Source organism: Convolutriloba macropyga, chromosome 12 (genome assembly GCF_964194025.1).
Source record: "Convolutriloba macropyga chromosome 12, txConMacr16.3, whole genome shotgun sequence".
NCBI classification, from domain to species: Eukaryota; Metazoa; Xenacoelomorpha; order Acoela; family Convolutidae; genus Convolutriloba; species Convolutriloba macropyga.
Window position 1 is genome coordinate 15,270,002 of NC_134479.1, and position 23,407 is coordinate 15,293,408.

Genomic DNA, 23,407 nt, shown 5'->3' on the forward strand with positions numbered 1-23,407 from the left:
TGCCACGACTAGTTTCATTGACAGTCCAAACAAGCTCAAATCAGAAGCCCAAGTTTTACATTGGAGACTTTGTGAGAATAGTTAAAAAAGATAAAGCATTCAGGAAAAGTTACAAGCAATCGTTCACAGACGAAGTCTTTGAAATAACGGGAATACCGACATTAAGCCCACCAACATACTCCTTAGTCGACACAGACAAAGAACCAATTCAAGGAAAACTTTATCAACCAGAATTACAACTTGTCAGGCTCCCTTTCGTTGAAAATGTCCAACAACCGGTTTGAAGACGAGTTTACAGTTCACGTTGTTTCATCCGCTTCAATGGAAATATTTGATTCAAACACACTTGCATCATTTCGAAATTTTTTTAATGACAAAATCCAACTTGCAGGTGATTGGAGAGTGGCGTTAAGTGAAATCATATTCCCAACAAAAATAGAAAACATAGTAAACGGAAATCTAATTGTGTACAACTTAAAAGACTATGAAGATTCCCAAAAGATGTCTTCAGGAGCTAATGTTATTTCTAGACCTTATAGTGGACAACAATTTAGTTTTATGCCAGGCACCTTTGATACAGTGGCAAAACTTCTTGCTACAATTAAGCGAACAATTGGACTGCCCAATTTTTCTTTCAGAGAGTTGAAGAGCTCTGGAAAATATGAAATTTTATTTGGCAAGTATGAGGGAATTACATTTCCCAGCGAGGAAATTCCGAGCATTATTGGATTTAAGGGTATTCCTGACGGTAATGGAATACATATTGGGTACAAAATGATTCCCAATGCGAACAAGTTTATGAAAAGTGATGATACGAAAGCTTATTATGGGGAGTTCCCAGCTGATCTTTGTGCTGGAAAGCATCTAATTTTCATCTACACTAACATAATTGAATATCAATACGTTGGTGACACTAAGGCTCCTCTTTTGCGAGTCATTGATTCAAAACAACGTCTGAAAAACGGTAGTGTTTGTGAGCTTGAGCCAACGCATTGGATAGTTTTTACAAATTTAGACTATAAGAAGCTCCTAACCAACACAATTCAATCGATTTCAATTGAACTGAGAACGGAAACAGGACAATTAGTTCCCTTTTCTGGAACTGGAAAAGTTATTCTAACACTACAATTCAAAAAATTTTCCTCCTAAAATGGATTCTTATTATGCGAATCAAGCAACGTCTTTGCCTCATTTCTCTGGACATTATCGTCAAAGAGGAAGTGGTTTTGGAGCCCTAGCTGCAGGCATTGGACGTGTTGCGCTGCCTTTAGCACGTCGTTTCATTTTGCCTACAGCGAAGCGTATCGGGAAAGAGCTTTCGAAACAAAGTGTTCCAGAGATTTTGGATGTAGTCGGAAGCAAAAAATCTCCTAAACAGGCGTTTAAAAATACAATCGCAAAAACTGTTAAAAAACAGACTGGGGGATCTCGACGAAATACTTCACGTCGGAGGAAGTCAAGTCGAGTCAAGCCACAGAAAGCGATCAACAAACAAAAAAAAACATTTCAACGCACAGAGCTCCAAAAAGAAGTCGGTCAGATTTTTTTGCCAGAGTGAACGATGATCGCTAATTTGTTACCATCAGAAGCAACTCACAGTTCTTTGGATTTATTCGAAAAACCTTCTCTTTTAGTATTTTTCGATGGTAGTTTTTGTCAAAAGTTGGGCCCAGTCTACAGTCCAAATGGACCCATGTTAGAATTTGAAGTCGCCGTTGACCGAAATAATTATAATGACTTACAGAAAATTTTCTTGGAAGTAAAATGTAAAATTGTCCAGTCATCAGAAGCTGATTTGAGATATGACGCAGGAGCAGCAACAGATGTTACGAAGACAGATGCTCCCTATTTTTGCAATAATGTGTTACATTCACTCTTCTCTGACTGTACAGTGTCTGCTAATGAACTAAAAATTTCAAACGCTAACGGAAACTATGCTCATAAAAGTTTTATTGAAACAGAATTTTCACATAACAAAGATGCAATAAACACCTGGTTGGCATGTCAAGGTTACTCCTACGAAGAAAATCCAGGAGCGCTGTCAACTGCGGAAGTGAACAGAAGGAAAGCCTTAGTGAGGCAATCAGCTGAGTGCACATTCTACGGTAAAGTTGCAGTCGACTTTTTCACCTGTGACAGACATTTGCTAAGTGGTGTGACACTTCGCATTGCATTTAGACGGTCAATAGATGATTTTGTTATAATGTCTGACGATGCTGCCAATGACTACAAAGTAAAAATTGTCGAAGCTAATTTGTATGTGCGCAAGATGACATTGAACGATGATGTTGTATCGGCTTTTGAAAAATCTTTATTAACAAGTCCAGCTTCGTATCCCTACCTGGAAACTCTAACAAAAACGTTTCTGGCGTCAACAGGTCTCCACAGTTGGAAACAAGAAGATATTTTTGCCAGAGAACCGATTCGTAGACTAGCAATTTGTCTGAACACTAACGAAGCGTTTCTTGGTAACAACAGACAAAATCCATTTAATTTCCGCAAATTCGACCTTGAGCAGATTTATATTTATCGAAACGGTTTACCTGTGGCAGACAGTCCGATATCAACAAGTGATGACAAACGTCTTTACTTTAACACAATATCCGATTTAGCTTACATCGACAATGGTCATGGAATAAGTTTGACAGATTACCCAAACCATTTCATAATGGTTTTTGATTTGACCAGCACCCAACAAGCATCCCACGATTTTATTCATCCTGAGCTTACAAATTCGTCAATTTCTATTGAGTTGAAATTTTCTGCGGCCTTACCGAACAATATAGAAATATTCATTATTGGCGAAAAAGCTAGCACAATATTTGTTGATAGTGCAAGAAGAGTATCAAAGAATCACATTCTGACAAATTAATGATGGATGAAGATGATATTAATGGTTTAATCCAAGGTTGCAAGACTCTTAAGTATAAATTCCATGGTGTGTTTGCGGCCAACAACTTTCCGGAAAAAATGAACAGAAACAGCTTCCTTATTGTTAATGCAGCAACTGCTGAAAATATTGGCAGCCACTGGTTACTATTATGCAGAAACAACAATCAACTTTTGTTTGCCGATCCCCTTGGTCAGCCCATTTCATCGTACAAACACCTAAATCAAAGAATCGTTTCCGTTGGCAGCAATCACAACATCTATCAACTCTTGGAGAATCAACCAATTCAAAGAGCAAACTCTAAACTTTGTGGACTTTTTTGTATTTATATTGCTCATTTTGTTTTCAATGCTCAAAAACTTGTAAATATTAGCGATAATGAATTGATTCGTTTCGCTTTTCATATGATGTTCTAACCTTACTAACTTGAGAAATTTATTTTTTTTTCAAAACTTTACTTTTTCTTCATACACAAAGCGAACACTCAATAAATCAGAATCAATATTCAATTTTCCATATCCACTCATAAAAATATCCATAATTTGACAAAAAGCGCCAGAATGAGGACCATACAAAATTGTTTCAACTCTTCGTAAAGTTTCACTATTAACAAAATCAGTTTGAACTTGTTTCGATGGAGGCCGGGCATTGTAGATAGTTTTTTGAGCAACTACTGGCATCTTGGCACTCGGTTTGAGATTGACATTTGTTTGTTTTGCAGAGCTGCTTTTCGATAAATTGTTGTGGTTAGCAAAAGCTGGCAGTCGTTTGCGCACTGACTGTGAATCGGTTTTTCTCCCGAACCGTTGAATTCGATTGCCAATTTGAGTTTTGTAAAAACGTCTCCATTAGTCTCCAAGTTTGGTGCAGTCCAAAACAAGAATTTGAAAGCTGTATAAACACAAGGCACAGGAAAGCTCTGATATCGTTTCACTGTTTCGTTTTCAAAAGTAGTTGTATCAATCAGAACGTGATAATGACTGTTTACTAAATTGCAAAATTCGGAATCAAAATGTGCACACACTGCATAAAAATTTCCAATAGAAAAGCTAGGTTTTTCTTCAAGAATGAGAAATTTGAACTGTTTCTGAAATTGTTTAAAGTAATTTGGAGAACGCTCAAACATCGCCTCAACCATCGTTGTTGGCAACTTCTTTTTGAATTTTTGGTTTCTTCGCTAGTGGTGGTTTTGTTGTTGACAGCTGGTCAGCCACTGAGTTCTGTATTTTGCTAGCTGAGCTGACCAAATTTTCAAATTCTCCAAGAGTTAGAGAAATTCTCTGTTCAAACTCGTAATCGTCTGTTGCTTTTTTGAACAATTTCAGAAATATATATGTCCCTGTCCTTTCATAGGTTTTCAGCGTTGCTCTGATTAAGCGCTTATCAGTTTTGGAAATATCGAAATAACAATCTCCAAACTCTGTGTCTTTAGTGGACGTGAAAGGCATAGTGTGCAACTTGTTTTATTACTTTCAAGTGTTATAATGTGTAAAACTCCAACTCAATGGGGCGGCAAGTTGGGTTTAAACAAATGTCGTCAAACTGCCTAATTAAATCCAAATGATTTGTGAATACAGGCTCAAGTACGCCAATGGCGTACTTGAGTCTGTCTGTTGTTCACATATTGCATAATTAATTTCAGCTGTGACCTTAGATAAGACAAAAAACATATGTGAACCTAGGTGTGTACTTGGACCAGCAGTGCACTGTACACTTTTTATTGGAATTATATGCTTACCATATGTTTTGAGAACACAAATGTGACCCACCCTGGGTGGGCATTTGAACAAGCAGTGCAGTGTACACTGTTTATTGATACTATATGCGGATCACATGTTTTGGTTCTATAGAGAAAACAGATGTGACCCTAGGTGTGTATTTGGACCAGCAGTGCAGTGTACACTGTTTATTGGAAATATATGCGGACCATATTTTTATAATTTGGAACAGATGTGACCCTGGGTGTGTGATATAATTAGAAGCACAAGTGAACCTACAGCAGTAAGGAAATTCTGATAAGAATAAACATGCACCAGCGTACAATGAAATGCTAATAATAAAATAAGCTCTGGATAAGAACTGAGTTAGTACACACTATAAAGTGTATCGACCCATGTATAATAACAAAATTTAGAGCATATATCAGAGCACATACACTACCAAAATTAAAACCATATTTGACCCCAGATATAATTTGTTGAATTACACGTTGTGCAATATTACTTTAAAAATAGTTATTCATTTTCTTTAAACCTTGCGTTCAGTGCACTTTGCTTTCTTTCAACAGTTCGTTACCAGACAAACACCTACCAACAGTCTTCTATGAAATTGGTTTTAATTTCTTTCTCAAAATTTGTACAAAAATTATGTCCGTTCAAATACTTGCTGAATCTGTAATTTCCTTGGAGCGAACATTGGTTTATCAGACAGTGTTCGAAAACTTTGTTGTGCTTATTCAACAGAAGAGACAAGGCGATGTTTGGCAAACTTACCAGCACTGCTTGATACCCAAGCTTTTCATTAACGCAATTGCTTCTTTACCAGAGAAGACGGAACCAGCAGATTGCAGTGTTATTACATCAGGAGGACATTTACCTCCAAAAACTTTGCCAACATTTCAACATCTTGGCATGGAGTCATTACCTGACGACGTTAAACGAATTTTGTTTCGTTACGATTGCGACTGTGTGCCTCTGTTTGAAAACCAGCTAGGGGCTTATCAGGCTTGCGAAAACTTAGCTGACATGTGGGGCATAAAGTCATCACCTTGCTCCCCAGAAAATCAATCGCAATTGGATTCAGCCAGCTTGCCAGAAACACCAGCAGTTGATCCGAGTCCCAGTTTGACACCGACATCTAGTCCATCTCTCTTTGCGGGAATTCAGAAGAACAATTCTACGGCTCTGTTCAGTGACAACCAGTTTGATACAACGTTACTGTCAGCTACACAATTTCAAACAGCAGAACCAGCACGTGTTTTTGGTGTCACAGACACGCCAAAGATTTGCAATGCACCAAAGAAACGGCTACCTGAGAATACTTTAATGGACTTATTTGATTAACTTGAAAACTAAACTTAATGGATCACCACAAAACTCTTTTATATAGTGAGATGCTAACTTGATTTTGTTTCAAGAATGTGTGATTTCAACTTTTTAAAAGCTGAATTTAACTTTTTAAATCTGTTTTATAGCTTTAAATCTGCTGAGTCAAAGAAATTAAAACATTGCTACTGATCAAATTCGAACATGTTCAGAAAAGATTTTCATTATGACGTAAACATTTGTTTCCTAACAAACACTCAATTATTACAACTACTATGACGTGGTGAGATTTTTCAATATTATATCCAGAAATACTTTTCCCAATCTGCAAAATTTTTGTTATTATTATATATATTAAGCATAAAGTTTAGAGATATAGCCATATGTGAGAGTATGCGGTATTGACGCTAATGACATGTTAACTCCATGCCACAGCTGTAGCATGGATTGAATTCCAAATTCAATTCATAAGTCGAAGAACTGTTCAAAAAATAAAAAATAATCAAAGAAAATATTTCGAAAAAATGCATTTCAAACGTCAAATTTTGACACTTAATTCAGTAGATGCCCTCTTCAGCTTACACTAGAATAAACTCTCATTTGTTACTTGGGGATCAATTGAAAAAAAAGAGCATGTTAGTTTAAAAAAAAACGAAAAAAACTCAAAAAAAAAATTTTTTTAACACATGACCTCTGACCTTTGACCCCAAAAAAGAGGGTTCCAAAAAATACTTGGGATGAAACTGATTGTTCAGTAAGACTCAGCATACTCTAAAGTACAAAACAACTCATCACACTCGTCAAATTTTACTCATCCGTTATGGAGATAATTAGCCTCTAATTAGCGACTAATTAAGGTTAATTAACCTAATTACTAATTACTGAAAAAAAAATTCAAATTTTTGCAACGGTTTTGTACTCACTGCTTGATGCCCGACATTATTGCTCATAAGCCTCATCATCAAAAAAACGGCTCCTTCACCGATTTTCGAAACATCTGGCAATTAATATCACATTAACATCTGGCATTAATTAGCATATGAAGTACCCTAAGGAAAGATGTTAGATCGGTTTTCTATAAATTTTTGGACTTATTGGGCCCTCAGTGTAAATTTATCTCATAACAGCTGTGATCAAAAAAGGCCTCAGAAAAAAGACACATGTTTATGTCATGTAATTGTCATGTAATTGTTAATTAATGACTTGATTGACAGAAAAACAAACTTTTTTTCTGTTTATTTTTGGGCAATTTTTTTATATGGGTCCTATGTTTTTCGGCACGGGGAGCATTTTTGCTCATCACACTTAAGAACGTAGGACAACTCTAACCATTCGTAATTGAAAATGCATAAAATAGCGCTTTTTATTACAATTTTGAATATTAGCATGTTTTTCCAGGTTCTCAAAAAAAGTTTTTTGACACAAACGATGATCAGCAATACTCGGTAGGGTTCCCTGTGGTGGTATATTTTGGCATACGATTGCAATGGAGAGTTGAAAACACATCTTTTTTCTCTCAAAAGTAACAAAATTTCGAAATAAAGGTATGCGCCAAAACCGACCAATCAGAAAACAGCATTTCAAAACTTCGAATTTGGCGCCTATGCAGTACTGTAGTCTCTAATACTGTAAACCCGAGAAGCCATTTCTTGTTCAATCGTTTCTACTGTTCGTACTCGAGTTCAACAATTCTTTCTTACTAAAGTTAGACAATTCAAAAATGGGTTTCCAGTGTCGTTATTGTGATTCTATTCTGAGTACAAAAGGAAATCGCTCCAGGCATGAGCATAAATTCCATCCTGATGAGATTGTTTTACCCGTATATCAATGCTCATTATGTGAGTTTATTTGTCGGAAGATTTCTTTGCTCGAAGAACACATGAAAACTGCACACCAACGATTCACCAATTGCTGTCAAAGCTGCCTACTCGGATTCAACGATTGCCATCTTTACGTACAGCATATGACTTCCGTTCATCACTTACCCGTCCTAGGTGAACAATTTCAGCCTCGAGACACTCCGTTGGAAAGTGCATTCCATGGAGTACAGAGATCGTTCGAGTCAACAGCGGCCGAAGAGTCCAATTATCTCGAAAACTTTATGCGGATACAAAAACCCAAAATAGACACTCTAATAAGTGAGCAGTTGACCCAGGGTCCTCAAAAAGTTCAACTGTGTGCAAAATTGCGGCTTGTCAAAGTTATGTATGATGAGCCAGATATGCCTGAAGATGACCGTATTGAAATATACGCAAACTCTCTGATGACTCCTGTCTATGCAAACGGACTGTCGGATGAAGCGTATTGGCAAATGGTGGAGAAGATGATGAGCGTATTGACAACATTCAACTCTTTGGGGAGTGGTTGGACACTCGAAAAAGTTCTCAAAGTTGACGTCAAATTCGCACGTTTCAGACCAATTCTTGGTTCATCATACATCGCGTTACCGTCAAAAATTGCAAACTGCAGAGGATTGCTCAACGTTAGGAACCACGAAGATCGAGATTGCTTCAGGTATTGTTTTGTGGCCGCTTATCACATGTATCATCAGATAAGTTTAGATAGAATTGATCGAAACTATCAAACCGACAAAACTTCACCAACTACATACAATCAACCAGGACTGCATCAACCTCTGGGCGATTTTACTATGCCCATGGGCTTTGCAGACATTCCTCAATTTGAAACACTCAACAACGTTCAGGTAAACGTGTTTGGATACGATAACGGCCAGTTTTTAGATCACCACTCATCAAAGCCAATCTTTCATCATGTAGACAGTTCTCCTGCTTGCATGACAAATTTTGTCAAAATGCTTCACAAACTAGCCAGAGATATTTATCAGCAGAAAAGGAAGCACCCTTTCTTCAAAGGCGATAGACGAAACTTGGGAAAGTCTAACGCTACGCACTGTTGGATTTGTGAAAAATCGTTTTCAGAAACGGAAGACCCAGAGAACACAATTGACCTGGACCATTGTCACTACAGTGGTAAATTCTTGGGATGGGCACATGAGAAATGCAATCGCTTGAGACGAAATATCAATTTCACCCCTGTTGTGGGTCATAATATTCAAAATTATGACCTACATCACATTTGCTTGGCACTGAACAACTGCGAGCCAACCACAACCATCAGCGTCATACCAGCCACCGACGAAAAATACATATCAATGACATTTGGTGTCCTTATTGACACTTTCGTAACGGAAAAGGGAAAAACAGTGAAAGTTTACGAATATCTTCGATTCATAGACTCCTTCAAGATGATGAACAGTTCTTTAGAGAAACTTGTTGAAATTTTACACGATGACCGTTTCGAAATAATGAGGGCAATGTTTTCTACATTATCTGATGCTAACCTTCAGCTACTCAAACAGAAAGGCTACTACCCTTACTCTTATGTGACTGGTCGGTCCAAGTTCAGTGACACCAGTCTCCCACCACTGAGCAAGTGGGGTAACACTCTGGACGGAGGGGCAGTGAAGGTAACGGAGACTAATTTACAACATGCACGCAGGATGTGGGAAATTCTGGAATGTGGAACACTGCAGGATTATCATGTCTCATACTTGAAGCTCGACTGTGCACTACTCGCATGTGTTTGCGAATTCCATCGACAGTTGAGTTTCGATACGTATAAACTGGACTGTATGCACTTCTTCACCCTACCCAATATGGCTAAGGAAGCATCACTTAGAATCTGCAAAGCCAATGTCGAGTTACTGACTGAGCGCGAATACTTGGACATGATTGAACCCGCAATTCGCGGTGGAGTCACATCTGTCTTTGAAAGCGCTTCACTGCAAATAACTCCTATATTCCCAACCGCGATAGCACGGAGGAATCCTGTTTTGGTTTCTGTGTCGACGCTAATAACCTTTATGGTGGCGTAATGCAATTAGACAAACTACCGCTCGCCGACTTTGCGTTCAACACAGATATTCAACTTCAAGAGATTTTGGACACCGCCGATGACGCTAGCATTGGATACTTTGTAGAGGTCGATATCTCTTACCAGCCGAGCCTTCATGATGAGCATCGCGATTTTCCGTTGGCGCCCGCAAAAGACGTGGTGGAAGATGAGTGGTTGAGCGACTACCAGATCGAATTAAAAGAACAACACAATCTCCCATCTTCCAAAGTAAAGAAACTCCTGCAAACGTTCTTTGATAAAGAGAGATACGTGGTCCACTACAAACTGCTGAAACTCTATGTCCAACTCGGCTTGGTAATCAGGAAAGTTCACAGAGTGCTTCAATTTCGACAAGAAAACTGGCTGTCGCCATACATTACACTAAATAGTGAAAAGCGGCAAGTTGCGTCAAACAAGTTTGAAGAGAACTTTTATAAACTGATGAATAATGCAGTTTATGGTAAAAACTGCGAATCGAAAAGGCGCAGAAATAAAATAACAATCTCACGAGATGCCGAGCATGCGCTGAAGATAATATCCAGATTTGAGTTTGATCGCTATATGATCTTTGGGGAGAATTTAGCAGCCTTGACCACACGGCCGAAGTCCATTTATTGGAACACTCCCACTATTGTTGGAGCGACTATATTAGATCTTGCAAAATTCCACATGTACTCATTCCAATACAATGTCATGCGCCCCAACTTTAATTGTCGCCTTCTTTACAGCGATACAGATAGTCTCCTTTATGCGAAAAAAAGCGACGATTTTTATACAGAGTTATCGCAGAAGCCTCAGTCAGTATTAAGTCATTTTGATTTCTCAAATTACCCACCCAATCACTTTCTTTACGATACCACTAACAAAAGAGTCGTCCTCAAATACAAGGACGAATTCGCTGGCGACTATATTACTGACTTTATCTGTTTGAAGCCGAAGCTGTACTCCATCCTGTCAAAAAGTAAGTTTATTCTCTCATAAAACAAAATTGTTAGTTGTTGTATAAAAATTCGTATTGGGTTAATAGGCATCTGGAAGGTGTTAAATCGTATTATATTTACATAGGGGGTTAGTAATTATAATAGCACCTAATTTTTCTCATTTCTTTCTTTCTTTCTTTTAGGTTGTCGAAAACTTTCAGCAAAAGGGGTGACGAGGGCCGCACAACAACATCTTCGCCACGTCGACTTCTTAAACACTCTCAGCACTGGAAACCACCTGCGCTCAGAGAACACCAGGATTGTGTCCGACCACCACAGGTTGCAGACAGTTACTACAAACAAAATTTGTCTGTCAGCTTTTGACAACAAGCGCTATATACTACCCGATGGCATAAAAACCCTCCCGTTTGGCCATTATGAAATTGTCGATTATGCTATCGATGAAATTGATTGGAATAACGACGATGTGGAATGGGATTATGACGGTTTTAGCGACTTACTTTTGAGCTCTAGCCCAGAGTGGGATAACAGTTTTGTTGTACCACATTCCTCTCCAGATACCACCCAAAGCTCCAACACATGGCAACCACCAGACCCCGGTTTTGCCGCTGCTCAGAATATAAATGATTCGGATATTGAAAGTAGCGATATCGTTGATTTCGATGCCAGTTTTGAAGAAAACTCTACGCCCGATAATCCATTCATTAATTTTGAGGCAGAAGAAATAAGTGAAAGCGAGTCAGAGGGCCCAGTGTGCAAAACTGCAAGGCGATATTAGAGTGCATAATTAAATTTAATTCCCCAGAGAAAGACACGCAAAACTGAACCAGTATTGATTTTGCATTCAGTGTGAAATTTGGTTTTAATTTAATTTGTTTGAGTGTTTTGAAATCAAAAGCAAGCGGCGAGACAGAAAGCAAAGTTAAAGGGAAACAAAAGCGGCAAGACTCAAAAAGGAAAGATTGAATAGGAGAGGGATATAAACAGCGGCGGAAAGATTTTATCCCGCCTATCCTATTCCCACTTAACCGCCACTACCTATTATCCTATGGTTAAGAGTCGAATGATAACCCCCCTTTCTTTACGTAGGTATTATATACTACTAACAGTTAACTTGAAAGATGTTACATGAGCTCTTACAAGACTATACACTACCTCATAAGACTATTGAACGATAGCGCAAAATTGTTGCAAGATAACCGTCGATAATTGACTAGGGTGTATAATGATACTGACTTTCAATTTATATTGCGTACTATGGAATTCTTTATATAGGATTATGCAAGACATCCCCAGTTTTCGGATAAGGGCATAGCATTGGAATAAAAAGCGACTGCAAAAAAGACCCCTGGACAATTAAATGGACATACTCTGATCATGATAAATTCTCTGCAGAGATAAATTCTAGCTCCCTTCAAACGCAAAAACACTTCAATCGAGTACGCAAAAGTCTGACCAGAGGACACTTTGTCACGAGACATTCTGAGCCGTATTCATTTTGGCCTGCAGACCTGGGTGATAAAGTTGAATTCAATATTTGCTAGTTGACTATATTTAATTCTTTTTGTTTCACTGTCACAAACGGGTTTCTGTTATCCGATTATTGGACGAAAATTTGCTGCCAAAGTATCTGAAAATTTGATGCCCAATTTTTGAAAGTCATTACCAATTGCTTTTACTTAGGTTTCACCCGCGTACTAAAAAACTAGTTCACCATCGTGGAGATGACATTCTGATGTATTCGAATCTTCTAACCAACGCAACCTGTTTCAATATTCCACCATATACAATGCCATTGGCTTCATCTGGCAACAGTGCATTCTACAACAGAAGCAACCTGGTGTCCAACTCAACAGACAGAGTCCTGAAAAATGTCGAATATACAAGTTCTATCAGCTCCAGTGGAATTAAATTGTCTAAATCATATAATTGTTGAATTGAGTTTGCAGTTGAATTGGTATTGTATGAATTTATATTTTTAAGGACCTGAGAGCGAAAGCAATGGCATGAACATAGTTATGAATTTTCCCTAATTCAGAGAAGATCCGGCACTGACTCAGAGCCTGATTCAGAGTCTGAATCAGAGAAAAATCAAAGTCTGAATCAGAGTCTGATTCAGGATCTATATCATGCTCTCAATCAGAGGAATTCGGAGCGAAATGTGACCTGAATCAGAGCCTGAATCAGTACCGACAATTTCTGAATTTTACTCTGATTCAGTACTGAATTTGCTTTTGAGTTAGGCAGGGGAATACTTCAGCTTTTGAAGACAGTCTACATGGGAGTTTTGTTTGAAGCGAATCTACAAGTAACGGATATGTTTTAGACAGATTGAGAATGATGATTCAATGCCTGTAGAGATTTGAAGTCCCAGGTCTAGACTTCAACTTATGTCATTTTTACTAATGATATCAGGTTACTTTAAACTTCAAGACAGAGGGGTATGACTAAAAATGACTAAAAAATGCGGTCGAGCCTCCTTTTTGAAGTCAGTCAAACGTTTTTTCTTGGACAATAAGTCAGGGCCTAACCAGGGTTATATTAAGCTATTCCAATACTTGCCAATGAATTTAAGGACAATAAGTATTATCGAACTCTCAGAAATAAGTCGCAAAATTTAGTCTGATCAATCTGGGGTCACAAGTGGTTTTCGACAAATTTTATTGATTTACAGAAACGGAGCTCATTGCTCTCCCTTCCTCAAAGTTCAGCTCAGTAGGCTCATTTCTTCTTGTTATTGTTCCGTCCCTCAACTTAGTGCCGGGAGGGGGAGAACTATATGCTCAGCTGGTCTTTGTTCAATCAATTTTCGCCGGTCGATTTTCTCATTATTCCACTGCGTCTCAATCTATTGGTATTACAGACATAGAAACTGATGACAAATTATTTTGTTTCACATATGAGGGATACTTTTACATCTGGTACCTGTGAAAGTGTTCCGAACTAATATTTTGCCGAGCTTTCCCCCCTTTAGCTCGATTTTTTTGCAAAATGAACTAATTATTTTTAATGTTTCATTTTTTCCGTCAGATTTTCTATTACAAAAATATCTGGAACAAGTACGATTTCTAACAGCTGCGCAGCAATAACAATGCCATTTTTGGTCTCTTTGTGGATTTTACAGTCAAAAGTGATTCAGATTTTATTGGGGGCACTGTCCTTTTAATAATCCCTTTGCACACTGTTTTCATCCCCATTACAAACAAGACTGTTTTCAATAACGTTTAATTACTTAAAAATCACAGGTAAGTTCAAATGAGGTTCAATGAGCAAAAAACTGCCATCACAGCAAATCTCAAGCTTTTTATGGCTCCCTCAAAATGTTTTCGGTAAACGTTATATGAACTCTTGAGTTTTACTAGCACTTGATGTTTTTAGTCGTTTGACTTAATATATAAATTCCAATTAGCTATCTATTGAGAGTCTAATGAACTTATCTGATGTTTTAAATTTATTCTTAATGGTTCATAAGAATTTGGAAGTACTTTTTTAAAAATTAACAATGAAATTTGTAAAATTGCCATATTTATCTTTATTCCTGTCAAATTGTAGCTTATTCACATTAAGGAAGGGACTGCTCTTCTGTGCATTATAGAAAATCTAATGTGTATTAGCTAATGGCCATTAGCTATTGAATATTTTGATTGAAAAAATTATTTGTGAATTTTTAAAGCTTCTCACCTTCTTAAACTTAATTCTGTCAACATGGTGATTATTCTTAATGAGGAGTTTTTTAAAGCAATAGTTGATCTTCTAGTGATTCAAGTTTCTACTAACGGATTGAAGACTTTGATACAAAGAAGTGTCGATCAATTTTTTGGTTTTTTTATATTTGTTTGTCTTTATGGGTTACTTAGTCTTTTGTGACAATATCATTTCAACGAGAGGTTTAATTGCTCTTGAAAGTGGCGCATTTGAACACATATTATTTTCCAGTGCACATGATAATGGCGTTTGAAGAAAGATTTCTCGGAAAATTAAAATAAAATTTCACAGAAAATCAAGTCGATACTTGATTTTCTTCTTGTTGTCACAGGACATTCTGTGTAATGAAAGATTTCATTGGCTTTTTGCTGTCGTACGACTGCAATTATTTAACAACTTCAGTGGTTAAATACAGACCAAGGGATGGAAATGAGAAAATAATTGTGAAATTTTCAATTGTTCTTCAGATATTCAACTTGTAAATTTGTCGCATTCATGGAAGTTCTCATATTTTTCCCGAAAAAATAACGCTAGTTTTCACTGTTTTATGTTTTGATTGATGTTTTTTTGAGTTCGAAACTTTTCATAACAAAAAATTGATCTTTTTATACTGATCAACATTTGGGCGCATTTGTTGTTGTTGCCCTTTCAAAAAAATGATGTTTAATTTAGGGAAGGTTGTCATAAGCAATTTTTCTGTTAATAGTTGATGCTTTTAACGTTTAAAAGTTTTTGTGTCTTCGTAACTTATTTGTGAATCTTTTTAGTCGTACCTGTACTTGTTGTTATTTTGAAGGCTTATGAGAAACAATGCTTCTGCTTCAAAACAATTTGTTGAGTTTAAGTTTGAATTGATTCTTGTTTTGACAAATTGTTACAAATTATTTTTCTTGCTAACTGTTTTTGCAACCGATTGAACTGTGTCCGTAAGAGATATTATTTTTTCTTTCCAGTTTCGAGTTTTTCTTGCCTCTTAGTCTCCCTGTTCGCACGTATCAACAGTCTTCTAATAAGAAAATTCATAGAGTCATTTAGTGGCTTGAGTTTGTTGCTTTTTTGTTAATCGTACGCCAATTTCTTTCAAACAGCATGGGAATTTGTTTTTTTTCATATCTGTTCCTCTTAGGTTCCCTCAATATCATCACTTTAGAAATAAAAAAGGCAAGAAAACATCATTATGTTTGGTTTGAAAGGAAAGAAAAATGTCGGTGCGTTTAGTTTAAAACATTTGAAATCGTCGGTTTGTTCTGTTTCCAAAGTCTTAAAATAAATGATCTTAGCCAACCTTACTTCTTTGGACAGCTTCCTCAAACCTATTCGCTGCAGGCGAAAAATCATAGAACTCATTGAAAGTAGGATTTGATTCAATTCAATTCAATTATCAGCAATTGACACCTACCCAAATGATAGTCGCAAATTCTCTTGTCGAGCTAAAATCTGTTATTCGCATCCGTCCAGTTTGTTGTTTGATGTTTACGTTCTGGTGCGACAAAAGCTCGTGGTCATTTTTTTAAGCGTAGGTAATGTTTATTTGGTATAAGTGTAGGTATATCCTACAAGATACTAATTTTCAGAGAGAAGTAAGAAAGGACTTTTTGTGAATTTCATTACTGTTACCATCTGGAATGGTTCTGAGATGCATAATTGTGTCCTTTAGCCTCTTAAAATTTTTGTGTCTATAGTTTTTCCAAGTCATCCAGACGAGAAGGAGGAACTTTTTTGTTAACAAAATCTTGGTTTCTGTCTTTAAATAGGTCGAAAGCCGAGGCAGGAATTATTATCAGCAATTTCGGTTATATTTCTCCGAGAAAATTACTTTAATCGAGGAAGACAATTATTTAACTTTTGTTCCTCGCATTCTGACAAATATAATTGAACAAATATACAACTTATGAACTGAGGTTTCTCAAGCATTTGGCATATTTGCGGGAAAATCAGTTCAATAATCCACTCTCAGGGAGTATGATATGAACGTTTGGAAACGATAAAACTCAAACACATCGATTCTTTTCTCAGCTCCAAATCAAAAATGCCCACAAAATCCTGCGTTTGAAAATGGACGTCTATGATTTCCTACGCTTGAAAAGCGAAGACTCGAAAATGTGTTTGCGGTTGAAAACTGAACATGCCGATGATACGGAAAAGAAATTTGGGGAGGGCTGTAGTAGTTTTTCTCAAACTAAAATCGAACATCCCAACGATTTTCCTGCGTTTGATATCGAAAGTTTTTGTAGTCGGTATTTCATTTTAGGAGTTGCAGAAGAGAAACAGTGTGATCCCATTTCCTGTAATCAAAGTGTCATCGTCCAATTCTGACAAGTCCACAGTCGCATAGCTCCTCTGCCATTACATTTCAGTAACAGAAACCAAACTATATGAGGTTTCATTTCTGCAATCCATCGAAATCAGAAAGGTATTATATATATTCCAAGACAGAGAAAAGCTATACAATTGCTAAACTTATCACAACGTTTTTAATTTCACAGGTGTAAATCTACTGTGAAATGACTTCTGTTGAATTCCAAAACTACCAACCTTTTCTTCAAAATAAACAAAAGCTGCACTACCCAGCCACTTGACCATTAATGGATTGCGCTTAATTAAGAGTGAGAAATATGCCCGGGCCGAGGAATGTGGCCAAAATTATGTAAGATCAGCGGCAACTAGCGTTGACAATTCGGAAAATTCACCGCAATTTTCTTACATAATTTTGCGTTGAATGCGTTGAATTTAAAGACAAAAATTCAACGCATTAAACGCAAAATTATGTAAGAAATGGCGGTGAATTTTCAGACTTGTCAACGCTAGTTGCCGCTGATCTTACATATTTAGCGTTGAATTTAGCGTAGATCTTACATATTTAGCGTAGAATTTAGCGTAGATCTTACATAATTAGCGTTGAATTTAGCGTAGATCTTACATAATTAGCGTTGAATTTAGCGTAGATCTTACATAACTAGCGTTGATTTTAGCGTAGATCTTACATAATTAGCGTTGAATTTAGCGTAGATCTTACATAATTAGCGTTGAATTTAGCGTAGATCTTACATATTTTTGCGTTGAATTTAGCGTTGATCTTACATAAAATCAACGCGTAGAAGTCTGGGTATGGGACTCGAACCACTGACCTCCTGTTTACTTGTCGCCTCTACTACCATTGCGCCACCGTACCTTGGTTATCGTAAGAGCCGCAATCCTTATAAAGCGTAGATCTTACATATTTTGCGTTGAACTTAGCGTAGATCTTACATATTTTGCGTTGATTTTAGCGTAGATCTTACATATTTTGCATTGAATTTAGCCTAGATCTTACATAATTTCAACGTATTCGACGCATTATTATGTGAGAAGTACAGGTAAAAAACTTAAATTTTTTTTAAGTTTTGGAAAAAATTTGAATTCTTAAAACGGTCTGAAATGGTTTTTGCACCGTAAGAGAGCAATTGGTTATTTTTTGCTGACTTCATTTTTCTCAATTGTGCAGTATAGGGGTCAAAACAGTTAAAAAATTAATTTTTCGAAAAAAAATTGAAATCACCAAATGGTCTGAATTGGATTTTGCACTGTAAAAGAGCACTAAAAAAGATTTTTTCTGACTTCTTGTTACTCACTTTTTGAGTATAGGCTTCGAAATAGTGAAAAAATTAATTTTTCGGAAAATTAATTTCCGAAAAGCGTAGATCTTACATAAATTCTACGCATTCAACGCCAATCTTACATAATTTTGCGTTTTTTAGCGTTGACACCTCGGCCCGGGTGGTAACGGTTCTCCTAAAATCAGAATTAAAGCTCTCCTGTGTTCTAAACCCAAGAGACTGACGGGGTCGAGGCTGAATGGTTAACTTGTAAGAACTTGCAAGTTTGTTGCAAGTTCTTACAAGGCGATGCATTTTACAAGTTAAACATTCAACTTACAAGGCTCTAAAAAGTTAACCATTAGACAAGTTACTTACAAGTTAACCATTCGCAAACACACACACCAACACCACACACACACGCACACACGTTCACGCACACGCACACACACACATGCACACACACATACATACACACACACACACACACACACACACACACACAAACAAACACACACGCAATTAACCGTAAAAAAAACGTCGCAAGACATGGATGTAACCGGATGTTTGGAAAAATATAGATTCTGGAAAATTGTGACTTGAAATTATGAAAAAGGGTGTAAAAATAAAGGTTCACTAAGTAATTTTGAGAAAATGCTTATATTCGGATATGAAAATTCAATCAAGGTCAAAACTTTAGGAACATTGTTTAAAAAACAAACGCGAAGAAGTTAATCGAGATCTACTATTTTTTGATAGAATTGCAAAAAGATCTTTCTTGAATTGATAAAATTCAAAAAGTAAACATTTCGTCTACTTAGGTCGAGTTTTATTATGTTATCCAAACAGAGAAACTAACACCAACGCGTTTTCTACACTAAATGACTGAATGCTAATTTGAATTAAACAATAGGAGTTGTGCTCGACGAGTTAGCCATTCTTCCTGCAATTTCTTACAAGTTAACCATTCGACTTACAAGTTTATACAAGTTAACCATTCGACTTGCAAGTTCTTACAAGTTCACCATCTTTTGCAAGAATCCCGCAAAATCTTACAAGTTAACCATATTTTGCAAGAAATTTGAAGTTCTTAAAAGTTAACCATTCGATCTCAACCCGACATCAGTCTTTCAATGCAAAAAATATTCAAGAGTTGTAACAAAGCAGTTCACCATTGAATTTCGCCGAGCAATCAAACTTTTTTATTTTTTAGTCTCTATTTGTTTTTGCACGCATGAATTCTTAGATATATTGTTGTTGCATCTAACTCTTGATGTATTTTTTAAACTAGAAATTTTATAATGCGGCATTGCATGTTAACGATCACTTCATTTTTAATTGTTCAATAATGTGGAGCTTTTTAGATAAATCGATTCCAGGAAAAATGTTCAACAGCACTAAGAAAGCGGCTGACAAAAAAATACGGCTTTATATATGAACTAAAAACATATTAATTGCCTCATTTTACCCCTATTAATTAGAAAAATTGACCGCTATCTTGACAACACAGTAGAGAAATTATTTTTTTTACCTCGCTAAAAACGTTTTTATTCCGCGAGCTAATATCATAACCCAAAAGATTACGAGCCGAGCAGTTTTCTAAGTCATAAAACTAGTAGCAAAAACAAAACTAATTTGCTGTTGACAGTCACAATGCTATATGCTCTTTAGCTTTTCTTTTCACAACTGTTTTGCCTGTTCACTGTATGATGGAACATCAACTAGTGAAGCTGCTCAACTGGGAATCAGAAGGTGCGAATGGATGCAAATGAGAAGGTTTCTTCATCAAGGAGAAACGAATCGCTAAGTGGTGCGATCTGGCACTGACTCTAGATGCAAAAACCCTCATGACGATGAGACATGAGTGTGTGAAAATTGATGACATAGGAGATTGAGCAAAGGCTTGTAAGTTTATGCAAGAGAGATTTCAAATTCTGAAGATGCCGTCATCAGTGATTTTTGGTGGCCCAGCTGGCACGATTGAAGCTTCAGGACTCTGCGAATATAGACAACTTTTTGTCAGAGCACAGGAGCTTCTCTATGGGCTACAAGAAGCAGGAGAAGCAGTCGCAGTGACCCTCTTTAATGCCTTGGTCATCAACGGACTGCCAATGAGCTATGAAAGTTTTGTTATGCAGAAAAACTTCAAATTGGCAACAAGCTTCAAAAAGTTGGGGAAAAGGTTGAAGAATTTCCAAGAGTGCAGAGAACAAGCAAAAGGGACAAAGTTGATCAGTGATATCAGCAAACATTTTAAAATGGACCCACAAAGGAAACTGTTTTGTGTGTGATCCCTGGCTACTTTACCAAGGATTGCACGACAAAAGAACACAGACAAAGCAGCAAGTTTGGTGAAAAGGGTCACCTAGACAGGGCATGCAAGAGACAAGGAGACGCGGGCATGCATGAGTCTGTTTCGATTTGTTCAACATTGGCTACATCAAACGGAGAATTCTGTGCGGCTCTTAAACAGTGGAAAACAGCCAGTTTGCTGGTGAGCCTTGGTTGTGAAGATCACATAGTGACATACATCCATGCGTTTCTGAACCTTGTGTCCATTCAAACAGCGGTCAGAAATTTCAGGGAACCCGAGTGGTGGAAAGAGGCTGAATGAAGATCAACATACACTCAAACAGGGGGAATTTCCAATGCAAACTCAGGAAAATTTTGTGACTATTCTTCAAACTTCCTATCAGTCTCAAAATGCACGGATTGGATCAATAGCTTCAATTTCGACAAAGTAAACAGCAGCATGAAACTCAAGAAGAGAACCAGGGTGAAATGAAATCAAGAAAAAATGTTCTTTTACCTACACTGCAGCGTTCTAGGATTCCAGACGACTTCCATCAGCGAAAAACTTGGCAGATGAAAGAAATGGCATAAACTGTTGGGCAATTTGGATCCAACGGATGTGGCCAGGATGCACGAGAGACAGTGCGGGAACTCGAAGATGCAGTGATTGCGCATTGTCCAAAGTCGCAAAGACTCCAATACTAAGAGTGACGGTAACCCCATCCAAGCAGAGGAGACACTGGAGAGATTGTTTACAGACTTGATAGGTCAGTGTATTGTTTGTAGACCAATTGACAAAAATTGTTATTCTCAACCTGCTTAGGACAAAGAAAAAAACACTGGTCTGCCCGGAGAAATTTGCTCTGAGTGTGGGGACGCCAATTAGGAAGAGAAAAGACAATGCACAAAATTTGCTCTCAGAGCACTTCAAGAGGTACTGCTTAGACGCAGTTGTTCTACAAGAATAGATCATACCGGATACGCCACGACAAAACGGGTTATATGACAGGTGCAACACGACGTTGCTGAAGATGGCAGAACGTTAGCTCATTGACTCAGAACTTCCCAAGATGATGCGTGTAGCAACAATTCACCACGCAGCGAGAATGAAAAATTTGATTGTCAGACAAGAAGACCGATGCCCAGCAGAGCAGATGCGAGCTGTGAAACCTAAGCTTTCAATTAGTGAACTATCATTGTTTGAATGCACAGTCTTCGTGAGGAGGAGAAAGTGAGAAAGAGAAGCAGCAAACTTGAACCCAAAGGACTAGTAGGAAAGATTGTGGGTTGCACTGAGGGTGACAAAAACTATCTCGTGTTCATAACTCACACAAGTTGGTAGCAGCCCGAGATGTGATCTCTCGCTCAATTCTTGTCAACTCAGAGATACCTAGCCCACTAGGTGTGGGGTCACAGCATCTCGTTTTCTGGCAGCCAAATATTGGTCACCAAATTGATGACAATAAACAGGGACGGAGCAGGAAAGGTCACTGAAAAACAAACCTCGGATGTTGAGGAAGCAGCATTAGATGAAAACTCTGCTGCATCAGGAGGGAAACTGAGAGACTGAAAGTCACTAGAAGACAGTGACACGTAATACTTCTTACTTCTCACAGTAGGAAACGGTTGGCCTAAATGATGATGCTCTGAAGCAAACGGACAGAGCAAAGCCCAGAAAAGGAACACGAGCAATGGATGATCTGCAATTTTTGAGCAGTCAGAACCCTTCTTGTTCCATCTGAGGATGAAAATGTAGAACCCAAGGGAGTTCGACGCCAAGCAAGCTGATGGTTGCATCCAGTGGTAGCGGGTAAAGAAGGACGAGGTAAAGGTACTCCAAGACAACGAGACTTGTGCTTTAGCAAGACCAACCACAGACAAGGTCGTAACACCGAGCAAAGGGTCTACAAATGAAATTTGGACCCAATGGTCAAGTCGATAAAAGCAAAGCACGCTATGTGGCGAAAGGTTTCAATTAAATGAAAGGACTGGACAGCTTTGAAACTTCTCGCTTACCTGTAAGCCAGAGGCATTCAGGATCCTAGTTCAGCTATCAGCAAGTTAGGTCCAAGTGATACACTAGTTTGATTTCAAGGGGGCCTCTTGCACTCACAACTAGAGGAAAAAGCGCATCAAGACCAGCCACATAAGTTTGAGAATCTGATGGATCAGATGAAGATAACTTAGCATGTTGACTGAATCAAGCAATTTCTGGTATGAAATAGGCTGATAACAACTAATACAATGAGTTTAGGAGCTATCTACTGAGACGGCGGTTCAACAGAAGCTTGAATGATCATTGCTTTTTTGCGACAACAGAGACAAATGGTCACAGATTCATTTTGATTTAATTTTACGACATCATAGCAGCACTTTGAAGCGTGACAGTAGTCTCCGATGTCAAGAAAACAGTTGAAGCAAAATTCCTCATCGAAGGTAGAAGAACTCTGCACTGGTTTTTCGGCCTCGCAAATTAACAAGAGGAGGTCAAAACACGGTGGTCCAAAAGCGCAAAATATAAACAATGCCTGAAGGCTTTCAAGTGGATCAATCAATACCCTCAAGAACTCCAACTGACTTGGTCTTGAATATCGGCCAGCACAGAACGGAGACGAAGAAGTGGGTTAACAGATTCAAAGACGCTTAGTTCGATCACTTTTTATATGGCAAAAATAACAAAGCCGGATATCATGTTCACAGTTAATAGTCTTTCAAGACAAGTGAATGCAACCCACCAATCAACACTGGCTTTGCGGAAAAATATCTTCAAGCTTCAGGAGGTTTCAAACTCTCTTACATAAAAAGAGGTTAGTTATGATTTAGCGTAGAAAAGTTATGCAGACTGGTCTGGCAATGAGAACGACGGAAAATCAAGGACGGGCTACTACTTCATACTAAGCCGACTCATGCTATGCAAACTGCAATTGCTTTTTCCTCCTCAGTTGCAAAATACCAGGGTATGGCGGCAGTAGTTCAAGAAGCACTGCATTGGAAGCAACTTCTAAAGGATTTTTGTGTCCAACAGAAACAGCCGATAGCAGTTGT

The 23,407-nt window shown here is 37.7% G+C and overlaps 1 protein-coding gene across 1 annotated transcript in view; it reads left to right on the forward strand.

Moving 5' to 3' along the window:
* LOC142350326 (uncharacterized) overlaps positions 1–12,744 on the forward strand; it is a 46,149-nt gene extending 33,405 nt beyond the window's left edge. The window contains exon 11 of the mRNA XM_075402155.1: positions 12,474–12,744. Within this exon, the coding sequence (XP_075258270.1) occupies positions 12,474–12,726 (253 nt within the window). The 3' untranslated portion in view covers positions 12,727–12,744. The remainder of the gene's footprint in view (positions 1–12,473) is intronic.
* The last annotated feature ends 10,663 nt before the right edge of the window (positions 12,745–23,407 follow it).